Source organism: Pelodiscus sinensis, chromosome 12 (genome assembly GCF_052426305.1).
Source record: "Pelodiscus sinensis isolate ZL-2025 chromosome 12, ASM5242630v1, whole genome shotgun sequence".
In the NCBI taxonomy this organism is placed as follows: domain Eukaryota; kingdom Metazoa; phylum Chordata; order Testudines; family Trionychidae; genus Pelodiscus; species Pelodiscus sinensis.
The window spans coordinates 49,734,684-49,752,330 of NC_143063.1; the positions used below are offsets into that span (position 1 = coordinate 49,734,684).

General features: G+C 61.9%; 1 protein-coding gene across 1 annotated transcript in view; it reads left to right on the forward strand.

Moving 5' to 3' along the window:
- Positions 1–297: 297 nt before the first annotated feature.
- The window catches only part of LOC102455872 (B-cadherin), a 41,993-nt gene continuing 24,643 nt past the window's right edge, over positions 298–17,647 (forward strand). The window contains exons 1-2 of the mRNA XM_075939800.2: positions 298–460; positions 1,094–1,208. Coding sequence (XP_075795915.2) covers positions 407–460; positions 1,094–1,208 — 169 coding nt within the window. The 5' untranslated portion in view covers positions 298–406. The remainder of the gene's footprint in view (positions 461–1,093; positions 1,209–17,647) is intronic.

Here is a 17,647-nt window from a genome sequence, read left to right on the forward strand (position 1 = left end):
GGGTGCCCAGGCGGGGCCGGGTTTGGGTGCTCAGCGGGCCGGGTCCGGGTGCCCAGATGGGCCGGGGCCGGCTGCCCCAGCGCTCGAGGCAGGGACGGGCTCTCCCGGGCACCCAGCGTCCCTCCGACGCCGCTGCGGCTGCCCGGTCCCCTGGCGACGCTGGAGACGCTCCCGGGCAGCCAGCGCGCACCTGTGCCGGGCCCGGGCTCCGAGGCCCCCCCGGCGGGGCAGGGGCAGGGGCAGGGCCGGCAGCCGGGCCCGCCCTCCCGGGGCGGCGGAGCCTGCTCACCTGTGGGCGGGGCGCTGGGAGCGGCCGCACCTGCCCGGCCGGCACTTGGCGCTGCAGTGCGCACCGGAGCGGAGCGGAGCGAGCCCAGATCCCCACCGACCCGCCGCCTCCCGTCCCATGGGGCCGCCGCGGGGCCTGCCCGGGCTCTGCCTCCTCCTCCTGCTGCTGCAGGTAACAGCGCCGGCCGCTCGGGGCCACCCCCCGCCCGGCCAGGGGAGCCAGGTGTCACTTGGGGGGGTTCCTGGGGCACCCAGCTGCCCCCCTTTGTGAGGGCAACACCTGCCCCCCCCACGCCTGCTTGCCCCCCTTTACGTGGGCAGCACCCCTCCTGCCCCTCCTGCCACCCTGGGTAGGTAACACCTTCCCGGCTGCCCCCCACCAGCCCCTCCTTTGGCAGGGCAGCACCCTGGCAATGTTCCCCCCCCCCCCCCCGGGCAGCCCTTGCCTAGGCAGTGGGGCGCTGGGCCCCAGAGCCTGGTGCTGGTGCCAGAGTTCAGGGTCTGTGGGACTCTGGGGTCGGGGTCCTGGGCTGGGCTTTGCCGAAGCTGCCGCCTGTGACAGCCGTTGCCTGGATCCCAGGGCCGGGCGGTGGGGAGAGGAGGAAGGCTGTGGAGGGGCTGAGCTGGGGGGTGCTGGAGGCCAGATTTGCTCCCCTGGGGCTTAAGCTGTGGGAACCGTCCCTTCCGGACCCTCCAGGGCAGACGTCCCTCATTGGGATGGGGGGCTCTGCATGGTGGGGCCAGGGATCGCAGGCAGGGCTGGGCTGCAATTGCTCCTCACCGCTGTGTGTTTCTCGGGGCGCAGGCTGGCCGGGGCTGGTGTGACGAGACGTCGCGGTGCCAGCCGGGTTTCAGCTCCGAGAGCTACACCTTCCGCGTCCCCAGGCGGGAACTGGAAACCGGCCGAGTGCTGGGCAAAGGTAAGAGACTCGCCAGGCCCCCACGTGCCACCTCAGGCTGGGGTCCCCACAGGTGGTCCCAGGGCGGGTCTCCCCTTGATACAGAGAGCGGCTCCTGCCCCTGCCCCTCTCTCCCAGAGCCAGAGGCTGGTGTCCCTAGAGACTAAGGCTAGACGGGACCACTGTGATCAGCTCCTCTGCCCACCTCAATAACTCAGGCCACGCGACTGCCTCGCATTGAACCCAGCAAGCAGCCCGTTGCGGGTAAACAAGGCTGGTGCCGGAGAGGCCAGATAACGCCCTCGTGGCAGGTTCCGCTGGTGGGGACAAGTCCAGCCGGGGAGGAGTTTTGTGGCTTTCTAGCTGCTGTTGCTATTAACTGGAAGCAAGGGAGAGCTGTGGCCTTTGGGCTGAGAGATATGGCTGGTTGCAAGGCCGCAGTTTGCTTGATGCCTTGGAGGCTAGTGCTGTGTTAACAGCAGGAGTTATGGACTAGAGTGTTTTTCAACCACTGGTACGAGTACCCGTAGGGGTACTGGACAGAAGTCGGGGGGGTGCGTCAGAAAACTGAATTTTTATTTTACGTTTTACGGCACTTTATTATTTTTGTACTTTTTAGACCCAAAGATTTCATCGCTTCTCTCCCTCCCCCCGGCTATGATTAAGTTGTTTAAACAAACGTCTTGCAAAGGTAGAAAAATGTGTGTCTGAAAACTGTAGGTACTGGGGGTACTTCTAATTTTTTTTTTTTTTTTTTTAAAAAAAAGGGGTACTTTATTAAAAAAAAAAAAAAAAGGTTGAGAAACTAGAGCGTTGCTCAGCGGCTCCTGCTACTGGCACGGAAGGGTTAATGAGCAGCCAGGCTCCCTGAGATCTGCCCTTTCCCCTCCAGCGAGGGGAGGGGCAGGGCAAGCGGAGAGCAGGCTTGTCCTAACTCGCAGGCTGCGCGTGGGGCTGTGGCTTATTCTCTGACAATCTGCCTTCAAAGCGTTTTGCTTTCATCGGGCTGCCCGGCAGCCAGAGTGCCCGCTTCCTGCTCTTCCCCTCCCCGTGGCCTTCGCTGTTGTGTAAACAAGGACGTTCTTCTGTCTGAATTACTGCCCCCGTTTGGGGCCTTGCATTGGTCTGGCGGAGTAGCTGGTTCCCAGGCATGACCCAGGACATCAAGGCAACCTACCTATTAGTCTCCAAAGGGTACTGTGTCCAGCCAAAGCAGGCCTCTGTTTTCTGCGCTGGTTGAGAGGCCGTGTGTGCCCCCGCCTGGCACTGGACCCCTTGGACAGAGCTTGGGAGTGGTCCTGTTGGCAGGTGTGACTTGGCACCGAGCTGCTTTGTGTTGTGTTTGCTTTCTGGGGTCACGACTGCGGGAGAGCCCTCTTGGAAAGGTCTAGCCACTCCACCTTTGTACGCTGCAACTCCCCCAGGTGCGCTTGGCAAATGCAGCGGTCTCCGATCCACCCCAGTGCACATGTGACAGCTGAAGCGTTTGGGTTTCAGGGGGGTCGGGCTCCAGCCCACGCTACAGGTCACGCTTCCTTGGCAAAGGTGCCGGCCTGTCCAGCATCCGCACCCGGAAGGAACAGAGCAGATCTAGCTGCTGCCTTGTTAGCCTTCGCTACACCTACCACCTCGTCCCGTCAGCGCTGCCCACGCCCCCGTGGGGTACATTCAAAAGCACCAAGCAGCAGGAGACCCCTAGTTCTACTTCCTCTTCATGCGGAGGCACAATTCCTCTTAACCCAGCTCAGTGCCCCTTAGACCCTCTTCCTCCGTCCCATGGCCAAGCGTTAACGACGGGAGCCCACGGGTGAGCTGAAGAAAGAGGGTCCAGACGGCAGTTCCCACTGCGGGCTGCGAAAGATTCAGCGCGTTGGCTCCCCATGATCATCACAGATTAGGCAGCGTTTACATCCTGCTTCGTGGGCCTCTACTAAGCGGGGGGGATGAAATTCCTGCTGGGGGCTGGTGTGGCAGAACTGTCCCTACTTAGTTGCCTTTGCCCTGGGGTTGGCGGGGGGCTTCTGTCGCTGGCCCCGGTGGGGCGAAGGAACGCAGGTTCTGCGTGTGGCTGGTCGCAAGAGCTGAGAGGGGTCTAGTGTCCCAGCTTTGGTTTGGGGCTGCGTCGTTCCTGGAAATGCCCCTTCCACGAGCGGCAGAGAGCGCAGTGAGACGCCATTGTCTCAACGTCTCCGGCAAACAAAGCGCGCCAGGGTCTCCTCTCGTCTGCGCTGGGCCTCACAAGCCGCGAGGTCGCCAGTGTGCAGCCGGGCTAGGGAGGGTGCGGGGGGGCTGAGGGCGAATCGGGTCAGACTCAGAGGAGCGTGGTAAAGGCAGGCCTGCATGCAGGAATTTCGGGGGGGTGCTTTTTTGGTAAATGTGGCCCACAAGGGTGTGAACACACCCTCCATGGCCCCCCAAGTAAGCAGGGAAATCAGCCCCGGCTGGCCAGAACATGGGGGAGGGAGGCGTGGGTAGCACTCCTGCCTTCCCCCGGTCGGCCGGAGCATACTTACTCGGAGACCATGGGGGTGCCTTTGCTCCCTTCCCACCCCCGCGTACGGGTCTGAAAGGTGAGGGACTGGAGACCTGATGGTCCTGCACCCGGAAGGTCCCGGATGGCAGGTGGGGCGAAGTTCTTTTGCGGCTGGAGGTCGGGGAGCCCCAGGATGGGCAGAGCGTAGGACTCGCTTTATTTCTGCTGCTGTGCTCCAGTCCGTCAGCGTCGCTGGCTAACGAGATGTGGCCGGCGTGTGTCCCGCTGCAAACGCGCCCGCCTGCTCAGCAGGGCTGTGGAATCCAGCCATGTTCCTCGGCCCCTCGCCCTCGAAGAGTTTCCGCGAGGGCTGCTGCCCCGGCGGCGGGCACTTGTGTCTCCTCCCTTGTTACGGCCAAGGCAGCAGGAGCCGCGGCAGAGCCTGGGCCGGGAGGAAAGGCCTTGCTCCCTCTTGCTGCGTGGGCAGAGGCAGGACAGGTGTTGTCAGAGCCTGGCCTAGTTGGGTGGCTTGCTGCCTGTTCGGCTCCTCTGGTGTGTCTGGCAGGGTTGCCATGGCAATGCGGTGTACTTCTGGTTAATGGGTGACAGGGGTTGGCTGGTAGGTCAGGCGCTCTGCGTGCCCAGAGCCCCCCAGTGGGGGGGGGGGAGCCGCAAGAGCTCTGTGGATTCCTTCCCTCAGGAAACTCCTGCTGCTGGGAGCGACCTTCAGCGGGTGGGCCCTGCAGCTCGCAGCAGCTGGACTTTGCACCCGAGATACGGGGCCTCTGGGCGTTGCCGAGCTGCCAGCCTGGCGTGACAGGCTGGTTCGCCGCTGGCCGGCTGAGTCACCTTCAGCAAAGCCACGGAGCCCTCCCGCGGGAGCCGGCTGGAAATCCCCTCGTTCGCCGGCTCCTTCTGCTTCCTGGCGGGGAGACGAGTGAGAAACTGCTCTGGGATTAGTCGCCTCCTTCCTCCCCGGCCCCTGCCGCCCAGGCTCCGGCCCTCGGGCCGTGCTGCTTATCACCAGAGGCTGGAGCTTGTGCAGGCAGGAAGGGCTTGCCCCCTGCCTAAGGCTTGCTAGAGCGGGGCTGGGGAACCTAAGGCCCCTGAGCCTCAGGAGCTGGATCCGGCCCTTGGCTTGCCTGGATCTGGCCCCCAAGGCTCAGGGCCCTTAGGTTCCCCACCCCAAAGGGGCGTGCTGCAGAGCAGGGGTCCTTGCCATGGCGGTGGAGGCTCGGGGGGGACGAGCAGCAGGAGCAATTCAGTAGTTGTAACCCCCATCCCAGGACACGTGGAGACGGGTGGCGACTCACGTCACGGGGGGATCTGAGGCCACTTGGCGTCATTCTTCCGCTCGGCTCTGCGCGGATTAGGCCTCCATTGAAAGGTGGTGCCCAGAACTGGACACAATCCTTCAAGAAAGTTGTGGAGAAATTGGAGAAGGTCCATGGAAGAGCAACCAACACGGTTAATGGTCTAGAGAACATGAGCTGTGAGGGAAGACTGAAGGAATTGGGCTTTTTAGTTTGGAAAAGAGAAGGCTGAGAGGGGACGTGACAGCAGTTTTCAAGTATCTAAATGGGTGTTACAAGGATGAAGGGGGAGCATTGTTCTCCTTGGCCTGTGATGAGAGGACGAGGAGCAATGGGCTTAAACTGCAGCAAGGGAGGTTTAGGTTGGACATTAGGAAAAACTTCCTGTCTGTCAGGGTGGTTAAACACTGGAATAAATTGCCTGGGGAGGTTGTGGAATCTCCATCACTGGAGAGATTGAAGAGCAGGTTGGACACACACCTGTCAGGGATCGTCAGACGGTGCTTGGTCCTGCCATGAGGGCAGGGGACTGGACTCGATGCCTCTCGAGTGCCTTGAGCACAGCCAGCATGTGAGACTCTAGGGGGAGGTGGCTCTGGGGTAACCCTGCTGCTGAGCCCCAGCTAGGGAGGTTGGGTGTGTGGCTCTGCCGGAAGGAGATCCCGGCCTTGCTCACGGCTCCATGAGCCGTGGTAGATGGGAGCTGAGCCCCACGCCACGGAGGGACGGGATTACTCGCGTTTTCCAGTGTTCTAGATTAAACTGCCCCCGGTGTTGTAAATTCTGGTTTAAGGGCTCCTGGGGCAGATCTGTCAAACTTGCCTGCAGTAAGGGTGCTGGAAAAGGCAGCCTGGCTGTGGAGGATGGCTGTAGGGAGGGGGCTAATTGGAGCACTTCAAAGGGAACGGCTGGGTCCTGTGACTGAGGCATGGGAGCTTTCCCCAGGCTGATGAGCGGGGCTGTAATTAGGATGATTAGCTCAGGGTGTGTGCACTTCCCAGCTGATGGGTTGGCAGGACTCAGTGGCTTTGGAAGGAAAAGCCACCTGTTTCTGTGATCCTGACCAGAGCCCCTCCTCCCTCCCGCCTTCGGCTGGTTGTTTTTCCACTGGCCACCCAATCTCTGCTTACACCAGTCTTCTCTGGAGAGTGTGGGTGCCATCTCTAAAGCCTTCCCCAAATGCATTGCACCAGGAGGCTCTTTAAAAGGCTTGATGGAGGGAGATGCGGCTTGCTAACAATTAACTGCAAAGAATAAACGCTGCTGCTGCATTATCCTGCTAGCAACCTCAGCACAGCCGGGAACTGCTCTGCCTGCTCCTGTCTAAGGGAGGGGCAAGCACTGGGATCAAACCATCCTCTCACATAAGGAGGGGGGCAGGCACCATGATCAAACCATCCTTATGTAAGGGATGGGGGGGCAGGCCATCCTCTCACATAAGGGGGGGGCAGGCACTAGGATCAAACCATCCTCTCACATGGGGGGGCAGGCACTGGGATCAAACCTCCTCCCACATCCTTCTTCATCTGAAGAAGGGGCCGTGCCCACGAAAGCTCACGATACCGTCTACATGTTTTGTTAATCTCTCAGGTGTTGCAAGACTATTTCTTGTTTTGTAAGTTTCTCCAGTTACAGACTAACTCGGCTACCCCTCTGAAACAAGGTGTAAGGTCCACACTGGGATCGAACCATCCTCTCACATAAGAGGGAGACACTGGGATCGAACCATCCTCTCACAGAAAGGGGGGGAGGCGCTGGGATCAAAAGTCTTTCTGAAGGCCCTCCGTAGCATCTGATGTTGACTTCAAAGGCCGATCGCTGCCCAGTCTGGAAGGCAGCCGTTCCCAGCGCCTGCGGGCCGGCCTGACGCTGCCGTGCGCCTCGTGGCGTGAGCACAGGGCTGGGAGCCAGGAATTCCCGGGCGTTAGCTGTGGCACGGGCTGACCATGTGGCAGGAGACTTCACCTCTGCCTGGCCAGGCACTCGGAGGAGATGGCACCATGGCCTCGAGGAGGGAGAGGATCAGCTTGTGCAGCAGTTGGGGGATCAAACCATCCTCTTTTCTGGCTGATCCTGCCCATCCCATTATTGCAGCCAGGGTCAATCTGTGGAGTCCAGGGCGGGTGGCATCTAGCAGAGAAGCTGCTGCTGCTTCCCCCTCCTCTTAGTTATCTGTGATCTGGAAACAGGCTCCTGCTGACCCCTCTACCCTTCTCAGGGGCCCTGTGGCCTAAGCTGTCATGCGCGGCTGCTGGTGTCCCGCCAGAGCGAGCCCCGCACGCAGGGGCTAGGAGGCCCCTACTCTGGAGGGAGCTTGACTGGCTTCTGGGGAGGCAGCCAGACTCCCTGGCTGACCTTCTGTGACGGCGCGTTGGGGGTTCCCCGTCTCCTGCACCCCGAAATGGCACAAACAGACTGCACCAGCCAGTGGAATTGAGGGTGGTTTACTGCTCCTCCAGCACAGCGCAGCACAGATGTAATCTGGTTACAGGAACTGGGCTAGGATGCCTCAGGCCCCCTTGAGATGGGGAGACTGGGCCCCTAAACTCCAGCCCCTTCCCCTAGGCTCTCATCCATGCCCTCCGACAGCCAGCAACCAACTCACTAACTTCCAGCCCTGCCCCCCAGCCAAGGCAGCATTCCACCTTCCTTTGTTCCTCTCCATGGGGGGTGTCTGGCCACTGGTTTGCATAGTGACTCATCCTGTTTTGCTGGGTCGTGGTACCCACGGCAGCCAGTGGGGGTTCCCCCAGAGCCAGCAGCATAGAAACCAGCCAGGTACCCCCACTACGTCACAGTTCTCCCCCCTCCGAGAGCGAACTGAGCAGGGTCACTCCGCTCGTGACCTGGGGAAGTTCGGGTCCTCTGCGTGGGAACCCGCCCCGGGGACATGGGTGCTCCCCTTGACTCGGGCCGGCCGTGGCGAGGCCCCACATGAATTGGCTTCCCTCTGTCCACTCGCCGCCCCGCTCCAGGGCGACTGGCACAGGCCTGTCCTCGGGGGTCACACCCACCCTTCCGCTGGCCTTGATCTCTGGCCGGGGTTTCTCGGGCCGGGGCCATGAGCCCAGCGAGCCTTCTCTGGACAGCCAGGGCGGCTTCCACCCCCGATGCTCCATCCAGGGAGGACTTCCCCTCCCATAACTCTCTCAGCCAGCCCAGAGGGTCTATCTGGGGTAGAGACCCCCAAGCCGCTTTCCTCCTGTCTTGGGCCTTCCCGCCCCTCTGGCAGGAGTCACAGGACCGGCAGTACCGCTGCACGGCTGTAAAGATTCCCGGCCAATAGAAGTGCTGGAGCAGCCTCAGCCGGGTGCTCCGGATCCCCCGGTGGCCCCCAACGGGGACATCGTGGGCCAAATACAGCAGCTCGAGGCGATACTTTCGGGGGACGACCAGCTGCCGCTGGACCCTCCATGCCCTCGCCTTCCTGGGGGGGAGCCACTCACGGAACAGGAGCCCACGCTCCCGCAGGAATCTCTCCTGGCCACCTCTCCCCCGGGGCTGAGCTGCATGGAGGCCAGCCTGGTCCCTCAGCCTCTGCAAGGAGGGGTCTGCCTGCACCTCAGCCTGGAATTCAGCTGCTGAGGCAGGGATCGGGACCTGTCCCCCACCTCTGCCTAGGTCCGGAGTCCCAGCCTGGCTGGACCCCGTGTCCACTGGGATGGGACCCTGAGGACGCTGCCAGGAGTCCTTCCCTGGACCCACGTTGTCAGCCCCCCGCTGGCTCTGGCTCCGGGTAGTGACTAGAGCCCGCTGGGATTCATGGGGCCACTCCTCTAGGTCGTTCCCCATCAGCACCTCGGTGGGCAAGTGCGGGTGCACCCCCACTTCCTTGAGGCCTTCCTTCGCCCCCCATTTCAGATGCACCCTGGCTACAGGCACCTTAAACGGGGACCCGTCTATGCCCTTCAGGGTCAGCTGCGCGAGGGGTAGTATCCGCTCTGGGGCCACTATGTCGGATCGGGCCAGAGTCACCTCCGCCCCCGTGTCCCAGAAGCCCGTCACCTTCCTACCATCCACCTCCAGGGGTATGAGGCACTCGCTCCGCAGGGGCCGTCCTGCCCCCACCCGGTACACGGAGAAATCCGCCTCCTGAGAATCAGACCTCCCAGGGGAGGTGCACTGAGCATCCTTCCCCTCTCTCTGAGCTGAGGTTTGCCTGCCAGCCCCTGCCTCTGGGGCAGCCTGCCCTTCCTCCCGCCCCAGCCAGTTAACCCTGGAAAGTCCCCGGTCCTGGGACCTGGTGCACTGGGCCCTCTTGTGGCCTTTTGGCCCACAGCGATGGCAAGTTAGGCTTTGGGCTGTCTCTGTCCAGGCCCTGGCTGGTTCTCTGGGGCGCAGACGACCTGTTCCTTGGTCTCGCCCCGTAGTTGACTCCCTCCGTCGCTCAGCCGAGATCCGGTCTCTGCGCGGTTCCCTTTCTCTCCGGGACTCCCGTTCACACCCGGACCGGCTCTCCGTGAACTCGTCCGCCAGTCTCCCGGCCTCCTGGGGGTTCTCTGGTCTCCGGTCCTTGAGCCACAGCCTCAGTTTGGGTGGGCACGCTTCATAGAACTGCTCCATCATGACCAGCTTGAGCAGCTCCTCTGCGGTCTGGGCTCCGACTCCAGACACCCACTTGCGGCAGTATTGCGCCAGGCGGGAGGCCAGGTCCACATAGGTCTCCCGTGGCCCTTTCTGTACCCCCCGGAACTTCTTCCTGTACATCTCGGGGGTCAGCCCGAACTTGTGCAGCAGGGCCTCCTTGACTCGGTTGTAATCCCCTGGCTGTAGGTCCTCCAGCTGACTGAGCACTCCGGCCGCCTCCTGGTTCAGTGCGGGGATGAGCTCCTGCAGCCAGTCAGCTGGGGGAACCCGTTGCAGTCCACAGGCCCTCTCAAAGGAGCTGAGGAACCCGTCTATGTCACCCATGTCCTTCAATTGGGCCACCACGAGCCCCTCCAAGCGTCTGGCAGTCCTGGGACCTTGGGGCTCATCCACTCTTGGCGCAGCCGGGGCCCCGCAGGTTCTCCGCTCTACCATGGCCAGCTCATGCTGTCGCTGCCTCTCTCGGTCTTGGCGCTCCTTCTCTCGATCTTGGCGGTCCTTCTCTCGGTCCTCTACTTCCAATTCCCTGATCCGCAGCTGGATCTCCAGCCGCCGCAGCTCCGCTGGGCTGGCCCCTGCCCTAGATGGGCTACGGCTTGCAGGCCTCCCGGGAGACGCTGTCTCATCTCTCCGTTGGGTTCCAGCGCTCCTCCCCCTCTCTGAGCCTGACACACTCTCAGGGGGGGTCTGGCTGCTTCCCCTGGGGACAAGATCCTGGCCCTGTGGCTGGTCATTCTCTTCCAGCTGGGTAATCAGCTGGGCCTTGGTTGCTTTCTGCACAGGCAAGCCCCTCTCTCTGCACAGCCCCACCAGCTCTGCCTTCAAGAGTCGGGCGTAGGCCATCTGCCCGCTGGGCCCCTCGGTGCAGACTCACCAGTCTAGTGCTGCAGCGCCCCACGATTCCCAGGAACCGCTTCGCTCTGTCTCCAGCACGCCTGGCTCCAGGGCTCTTGCTTCTACTGCGCCTTGTCGCTTGCCGCTGGAAGCTCCATCCACGGGGTGCAGTGCATCCCACTTCTGACACCAGTGTGACGGCGCGTTGGGGGTTCCCCGTCTCCTGCACCCCGAAATGGCACAAACAGACTGCACCAGCCAGTGGAATTGAGGGTGGTTTATTGCTCCTCCAGCCAGCGCAGCACAGATGTAATCTGGTTACAGGAACTGGGCTAGGATGCCTCAGGCCCCTTGAGATGGGGGAGACTGGGCCCCTAAACTCCAGCCCCTTCCCCTAGGCTCTCATCCATGCCCTCCGACAGCCAGCAACCAACTCACTAACTTCCAGCCCTGCCCCCCAGCCAAGGCAGCATTCCACCTTCCTTTGTTCCTCTCCATGGGGGGTGTCTGGCCACTGGTTTGCATAGTGACTCATCCTGTTTTGCGGGTCGTGGTACCCACGGCAGCCAGTGGGGGTTCCCCCAGAGCCAGCAGCATAGAAACCAGCCAGGTACCCCCACTACGTCACACCTTCCTGCCCTTGTTCTGGTCCCTTTGGTGCATGCACTGCCCAGCCCCGCTGTGTGGGGCCGGGACTGCGTTGGCCAGAGGCCTGGTCCCTGATCCGCAGCCGCTGTCGGGTTGGGGGCTTGGCGGAGCTGGACACCTCGCCTCTGGGGCTGTCGCCTTTGGCTGCCTGGCTGCATTGTGTGCCCTGTACGGGCTGATTTCGCCCTGAATCACCTTTCCGGAGAAACTTGTGTCTTGCCAGCCTGAAGTCATGGTGAAACTTCAGCATGACGTCATCCCGGGCTGGCCGGGAGTGGGCGTTGCTGTGAGAGAGGTGGGGTGGGAGCCCGGCCATCCTGTTTGCCCCAGGGCCCATAAAAGCTGATGAGTCTGGGCTCTCAGGCTTCCGCCTCTGAGGGGGGTAGGGAGGGAGAGGGGTCTGCGTGTTGCGGAGGAGGGGCCGGACCCGGGTAAACCCAGGTTGTTGCTCAAGCCCGGGGCTGAGCGCACAAAAGCAGTGACATGGACAGCTGGCAGGAACCCCGGAGCCACTCCCTGAGTGCCGCGTGGGAGGCGGGAGCTGCCGGCTTGTTTTGCTAAGCTGGGCGCTAAGCCGCTTATCGGTTCAGGAGGGGCTGGCGCATTCCCGCCAGTGGGTGTCTCTCTCGCGGGGGCGGGGGTGACTCACCTCCACCTCTGGGCCGGCGTGCTGAGCTGGCTGGGAGTGAGCTCACTGGAGTGGAAGTCTGGCCCAGCCTGGGCGGTGGATAGGGTTCCATGGGGACTCGGGTTCCCATAGCGGGCGCGCTGCCCTGGTGTGTGGTCAGCTCGTCACCACCGGTCTCTGCTGCTGCCGCCGGGAGCCTGGGCCGCTTGCAGGGGCAGCTCACAGCTTCGCTCCAGCGGGGTGGGGGCCGGGTACCGCCATGCCCTGGGTATCTAATTCTGACCCCGGTGTATTCGTCTGTCCCCTCACTCCCCCCACTCTGGCCACGAGGCTTGGCGAATTCTCACCTTTGCTCCTTCCATCTGGGCGCCCTGGGGTCCGGGTTTGCCCACAACCCCCAGGTGGCGAGTGGGCATCAGGGCACAGGCAGCCCCCCACCCTGGCTCCAGGTGGTTCCTGGACGTGCCGACAGATCCCTCCGGCTGCTAAGTGCGGGGTGGCTGGGAGGGCTCCGTGTGCTACCCCAGCCCGAGTGCCAGCTCTGCAGCCCCCGTTGGCTGGGAACCGCGGCCAATGCGAGCTGCGGGGCGGTGCCTGAGGAGGGGGGCAGCGCGTGGCGCCATGTGGCTGCTCTTGCGCCTAGGGCTGGAGGGACCTGTGGCCGCTTTTAGGAGCCATCTGAGATAAGTGCCGCCTGGAGTTTCCCCCGCAGTCTTGAGCCTCTCGGCCCCAGCCCGGAGCCCCCTCCCAGATCCCGAACTGTTCATTTCTGGCCCCACTCTGGAGCCTGTGCTCCCCACCCCATCCCAGTGAAAATGAAGGTGTGGGGGGATGGACTCGGTAGGGGCGGGGCTTCAGGGAAGGGGCGGGGCTAGGGTGTTGGGTTTCTGCAGTTGGCAGCCTTAAGCAGTGTACAGTAAAATTCCTGAGCCGCTGACTCCTTTTTGCTGAGGCTTCGGAAAATCTTTGCTCCTGCGCACAGGAAGAATCCAGAAGCCCTTGTTCTTCAATCCCTTTGTGCTCCACAGCCATTGGTCCAGGTGGCCCGGGAGCCTTCCCCCTGTCCTAGGGGCTTCTGTCAGTGCAGTGTCTGTGCACCCCGGGGCTTCTCCCATGCCTGAGAGTCTGCGCACTGCTCTCATCCCCATTATACAGCAAGGGAGCTGAAGCACTAAGTGACATGCCCAAAGTCACACGGAAAATCACTGGCAGAGCAGGGAATTGACCTTGGGTCTCCCAGCCTAACGCCGACCTTCCTTGGTGCGTTGCACGGTGAGCAGCACAGGGCCTGGGCATCACGTCCTGGGCTGAAAGCTCCCAAGGCAGGTCGCACGGGGCATCTCCTGGCTGCAGAGATGCACAGAGGAAGGGGTCTCCCCAGGCCGCCCCTTCCTTCAGTGAAGGGCAGTAGGGACGGGCCAGTGACTCGGCTCGGTGCCCGTTTGGAGTCAGAATTCCTGTCGGGGCCTGGCGCGGTGAGGACGAGGCGTTCTTGCAGGGCAGCTTTGCGACAGGCGGAGAGCCGTGTGTGACCTGGCGTATGTAGAGCTTTGCGGTCCCGGCGCTTGCTGGGCAGCCGGGGGAGCTCAGGGCCCTGCGGCTGTGTTGCCCGGGCAGGTTTCAGGCCCATAACTGACGGTGCGCGACGTGCGAGTAGCTCCCCGTGGGCCAGAGAACTGAGACCTGGGCCGTTTGCGGTGCAAGGGTGATTAGAACGTGGACTCGGCCATGGGGGTGTCCCCCGCAGCCTGTGTACGCACGGCCCAGCTCCTCAGGGACAGTGGCTCCGTCTGTGTGACCGGCCCGTGCGCACAGGAGGGGCTGTGGGCAGAGCAGGCGAGCGAGCCGAGATGATAGAGCGACCCAGCACCTGTCCTGGGAGGCGGAGTGTGGCTGGGCAGGGTAGAGTGAACCTGGCTGGGTGTGGCGGGGCAGGAATGCACTTTCCTTCCAGCCGGGCTTCCTGAGGAACAGGTTTGGCTGCTTCTGGCACATCCAGCAAACCCAGGGCGCTGGAGTGAGGCCCAGCTCTGCTCCCAGGCTGGTCTCTGTGGACCAGAGTTTCTGCCTCCTCCCGTGGGCCGAGGTGAGGGGTGGAGCAGGCGAGCCGAGGGGAGAACCTCTCGGTGTGGGCCAAGGAGAGGCCTGGGCAGAGTTCGCCTCTAGGCCCAGGCAGGGGGACAAGCTTCGCTCTCTTCGGCCTGCCCGTTGGATGCCTGGAGAGCGAGTCCCCTGTCTGAGCTCACCCAGCGAGCCTGGGGCTGAGTCGGGTGGAACGTGCCAGCCCTGTGACCCCCTGCCCCTCACTAGCGCAGGGGTAGGGCTTGCACTGAGAGCCCCGAAAGCTTTCTGCCCGCACGAGGCGAGCGGGAGGGGGCTCTCGGCCATCACACCCTGCGGCCGTTGCCTTCGCTATCCACCCCTCGAGCCCCGGCAGGCAGGTTGCGGGGAACGCAGGCGGGAGAGTCCTTCTGAGACGGGGTGGAAATGGAATGGAATGTAGGGAATTTCCTACTTCGCTTCTGAGTCCTGTTGGGGGAACCCTTCGCTTCCCACCTCCCCTCCACAGCCTCACGCACGGCCACAGACTCGCCGTAGGCTAACGGGCTGGTGTGTGTATTGGGCTGGACCCCGGGGCTTCGCCAACTCTGGCGTGACTTGAGGGGGTTGGCGCGTCGCTGAAGAGCGTACCTCGCGCGGGAACGCTTTGGGCACGGCTAGGAAATGCAAACAAGGGAACGGTTCTGCCGGCTGCAACTTGCCACTGACTCCCTGGGTCTGTATTTGGAAAATCGGTATTTGAAAAGTAAAGAGCTAACGTCCTGCTTTTGCGCTGCGACTTGGCTCCGTTGCAGATCACTGGTGGGGAGGGGAGGGGAGGGGAACGGCCTGGGAGAGCATTTGGCCCCATTGTTTGGGGTTAAAAAAGCCTTTGGGTGATGCTGACCACACACACATTGACGATTATTTTTCACATTGGAAAAAGTTGGCAAAGTGCCGTTCTCGCCCCAGTGAGCAGCTGTGCCAGCTCTTGTGACAAAGGGATTCAGTCATTGGGTTGGTTTTGTCTCAGAGGGGCGGCCGTGTTAGTCTGCGTCTGCAAAACCAGCGAGGAGTCCTGGGGCACCTCAGGGTACGTCTGTGCGACAGAGATCGAGGCTGCCGCAGTCCATCTCCCAGGGTTGGGATTAGCGGGGCTAGTGAAGACGGCTCATTCAAACTGAGGGGGGCGCTTCGGTGGATGCCGGCAGTCCTGCTTCTACGAGGAGTAAGGGAAGTGCAAGGGAGAGTGTGCTCCCTTCGCCTTCCTGCAGCGTGGGCAGCGCCAAAAGCCGAGTGAAGGTACTTCGGCTTCAGCGACGCAAATAACGTAGCTGAAGTTGCGCATCTTAATTGGACCTTGTCCCGTGGTGTAGCCGTACTCTTAGAGCAGTTTCCCAACTTTATTGGGCCACTTGAAAGAATTGTACAGAACCCTCAATAAGTCTGATATGTGGTATATAGCAGGTGATTGCGCGCACAGCGCTGAGTAGTGACATCATCGTCCCCTCTCTGGCTAAGCCGGCATTGCACAGGGACACTTATCGTGGCAAACACAAATGAAAATGGTTTTCAATAAAAATAATAAATTCTTAAATATTTTTCTAAATCATAAAATGTGGCTGTAATGGAATTCTTTCGCGGAATCCTTATTTTCACTTCACGGAATCCCAGTTGGGAAACACTGCCTTAGCCTAGCAGATTTATTAGGGAGTACGTTTTCATGGGTCAAACCCACTGCCTCAGATGCACTGGAGTGGATGTTCCAGAAGCAGGGAGGTATATAAGGGAGAAGTTGCTTGTGTTAATGAGGCTAATGGAGTCAGGGAGGAAGTGGCTCGTTCACAGCGTTTGATGTGGAGATGTGAATAGCCAGAGGGGGGAAATTGCCTTTGTACTGCGTTAACTAGCTGAGATCCTTATTCAGTTCTACACTGATAGTGTTGGATTTGCAAATGAATTCCAGGCTGGCTATCTCCCCCTGTAATCCGTTACAAAGGCATAAATGAGTCATTTCCACCCTGACTCAATTAGCATCATTAACACAAGCAACTGCTTCCTTGTATAGACCCCTTCCCCCATCACTGCCAATCCAGTTCATCTGATGAAGTGGGCTTTACCTCCGGGGACAGGGACGGTGCCCTTGCCTCACCAGACAGTCCCCGTTCTTCACAGAAGGTCTTGGCCTCCCAGGTTCTTCTCTGCGCTTTTCACTGGATTAAAATGATGCGCTGGCCACGGGCCCGTGTGTGGCTCCCTGGGGGTCACGGGGAGCGTGGCCGGATAGCCCCTCACAGCCCCCAGCTCAGAAGCCAGAGCAGCGCTGGGCTGGTCCGAAAGGCCCAGGAGAGAGAAGCCGGGGGGGTGAGAGGGACCCGGAAGCGCTGCTGGGACACTGGATTGTTGGACGTGCCCAGGGCTGCCGCAGTGAACAGCCAGTGCCATTTGGGTACACAGGCATGGACCTCTGCCCTGCTGCCTGTGTTCAGACGCCTGCTGGCCATGGGGCTGTTCCCTTCCCGCTGGGTGTCTGGCATTCGGCAGCCTCTCTCCCTGGCTGCCCCTTCCCTGGGTGTGGGATTCTCGCGCCCGCCCGCCTGCAGATCCGCCCGTAGGCGCGCGCTGGCTGCTGGGAGCAGGCCTGGTGTTGCATGTTACAGCGACTCACCAGTGCACGTTCAGTCCCCTGCTTGGGGCTGGGCTGCTGTAGTCAAGAGGGCTGAGCAGCAGGCAAACCGCGCCGGTGCCGTGTCAGCCCGGCACAAGGGGCTGTTCCGCCCCGCCCTGGAAACAGGCACCTGAGGCCCCGCTAGCCCCAAGTGTCTTCAGCAGCTGGACTCGGAGCTGCGCCGAGCCCTGAGCCCTCGCTGCGCCATGTCCATAGGGGGCAGGGCTGCTCTCCGGGCAGCTCCCGGGATGAACCGGCCCCAGACAATGGCTGAACTGCAGGTGTCCTCGCCGTGCCTCTTGTCGCTGGGCGCCGCCTCAGGCAGGAATGGGAAAGCCGGCCCGGGCTCTGTGCGGCCCCTGTCCTGCCGTGGCACCCAGGGAGCTGGGCCCGTGGCGCTGGGTCCCTCCCTCCCTTCACATAGGTGCGGTGCGGGATGGTTTTCCAGTGCTTTGTGTTAATTGTTACCTGTGTTATCTCCACCCCGCGCACACAGCTGTGGGCAGGCCCCAAGACCGGTCCATCTGCCTCTTGCAAAGTGCAGCCTCGCCGTGTGGCCCGGGGGTGGGGGAGAGGTTTGGGAACCGCGACGGCAAGTGGCTGGCGGGGGGTGTCGATGACACGTCCTGCATGGTGTGTTGAATTGGACCCACGTGGCGCTCGTGGCTCCAGCGAGCTCTCCTTTGGCCAGCCTGGCGCTGGGCATGGCTGGGCCGTATCCTCTGGTGCCGGCAGTGCCTTGGCTGGAGCCGAACTCGGCTTTCCGGCGGGGAGGAGAGACCTGTGTGGAACTGGCAGGGTGCAGGGTTAACCCCTTGCAGGCTTGGTGCCGGAGGGAGCCCGTCACCCAGCCAGTTGTGAAGAAGGGGTTAAAAGACCTGCCCTCGCGGCCCCTACCGCGGCGTGTGCATTTCCCCTGCGGGCGCCGACGAAACAAACACGACCTTGCTCTGCTGCCCGGAGGGCAGGGAAAGCACCCAGTCGGCAGGGGCAAGTCCAGCTGACTGCTCACCCGGCTGTTCAGTGTGCCGAGTGAACCCTTGGGAAACCCGGCTTGCCCGGATCTTTCAAGGATGGGGTCTCAGGGGTTGTTACAGACGTGATGAATGCAGGTGGAGGGCTGCACCAGGAATAATTCATCCTTCTCTCCCCCCGCCCCCCCCACTTTGAGCATTTTGTGATGGTGACAGAGCCTGGGGTGGTGACAGAGTGCAAGGGCAGACGCCTAGTGACACGCAGGTTTGCTGGGTGCCAGCTCTGACTCCGTGG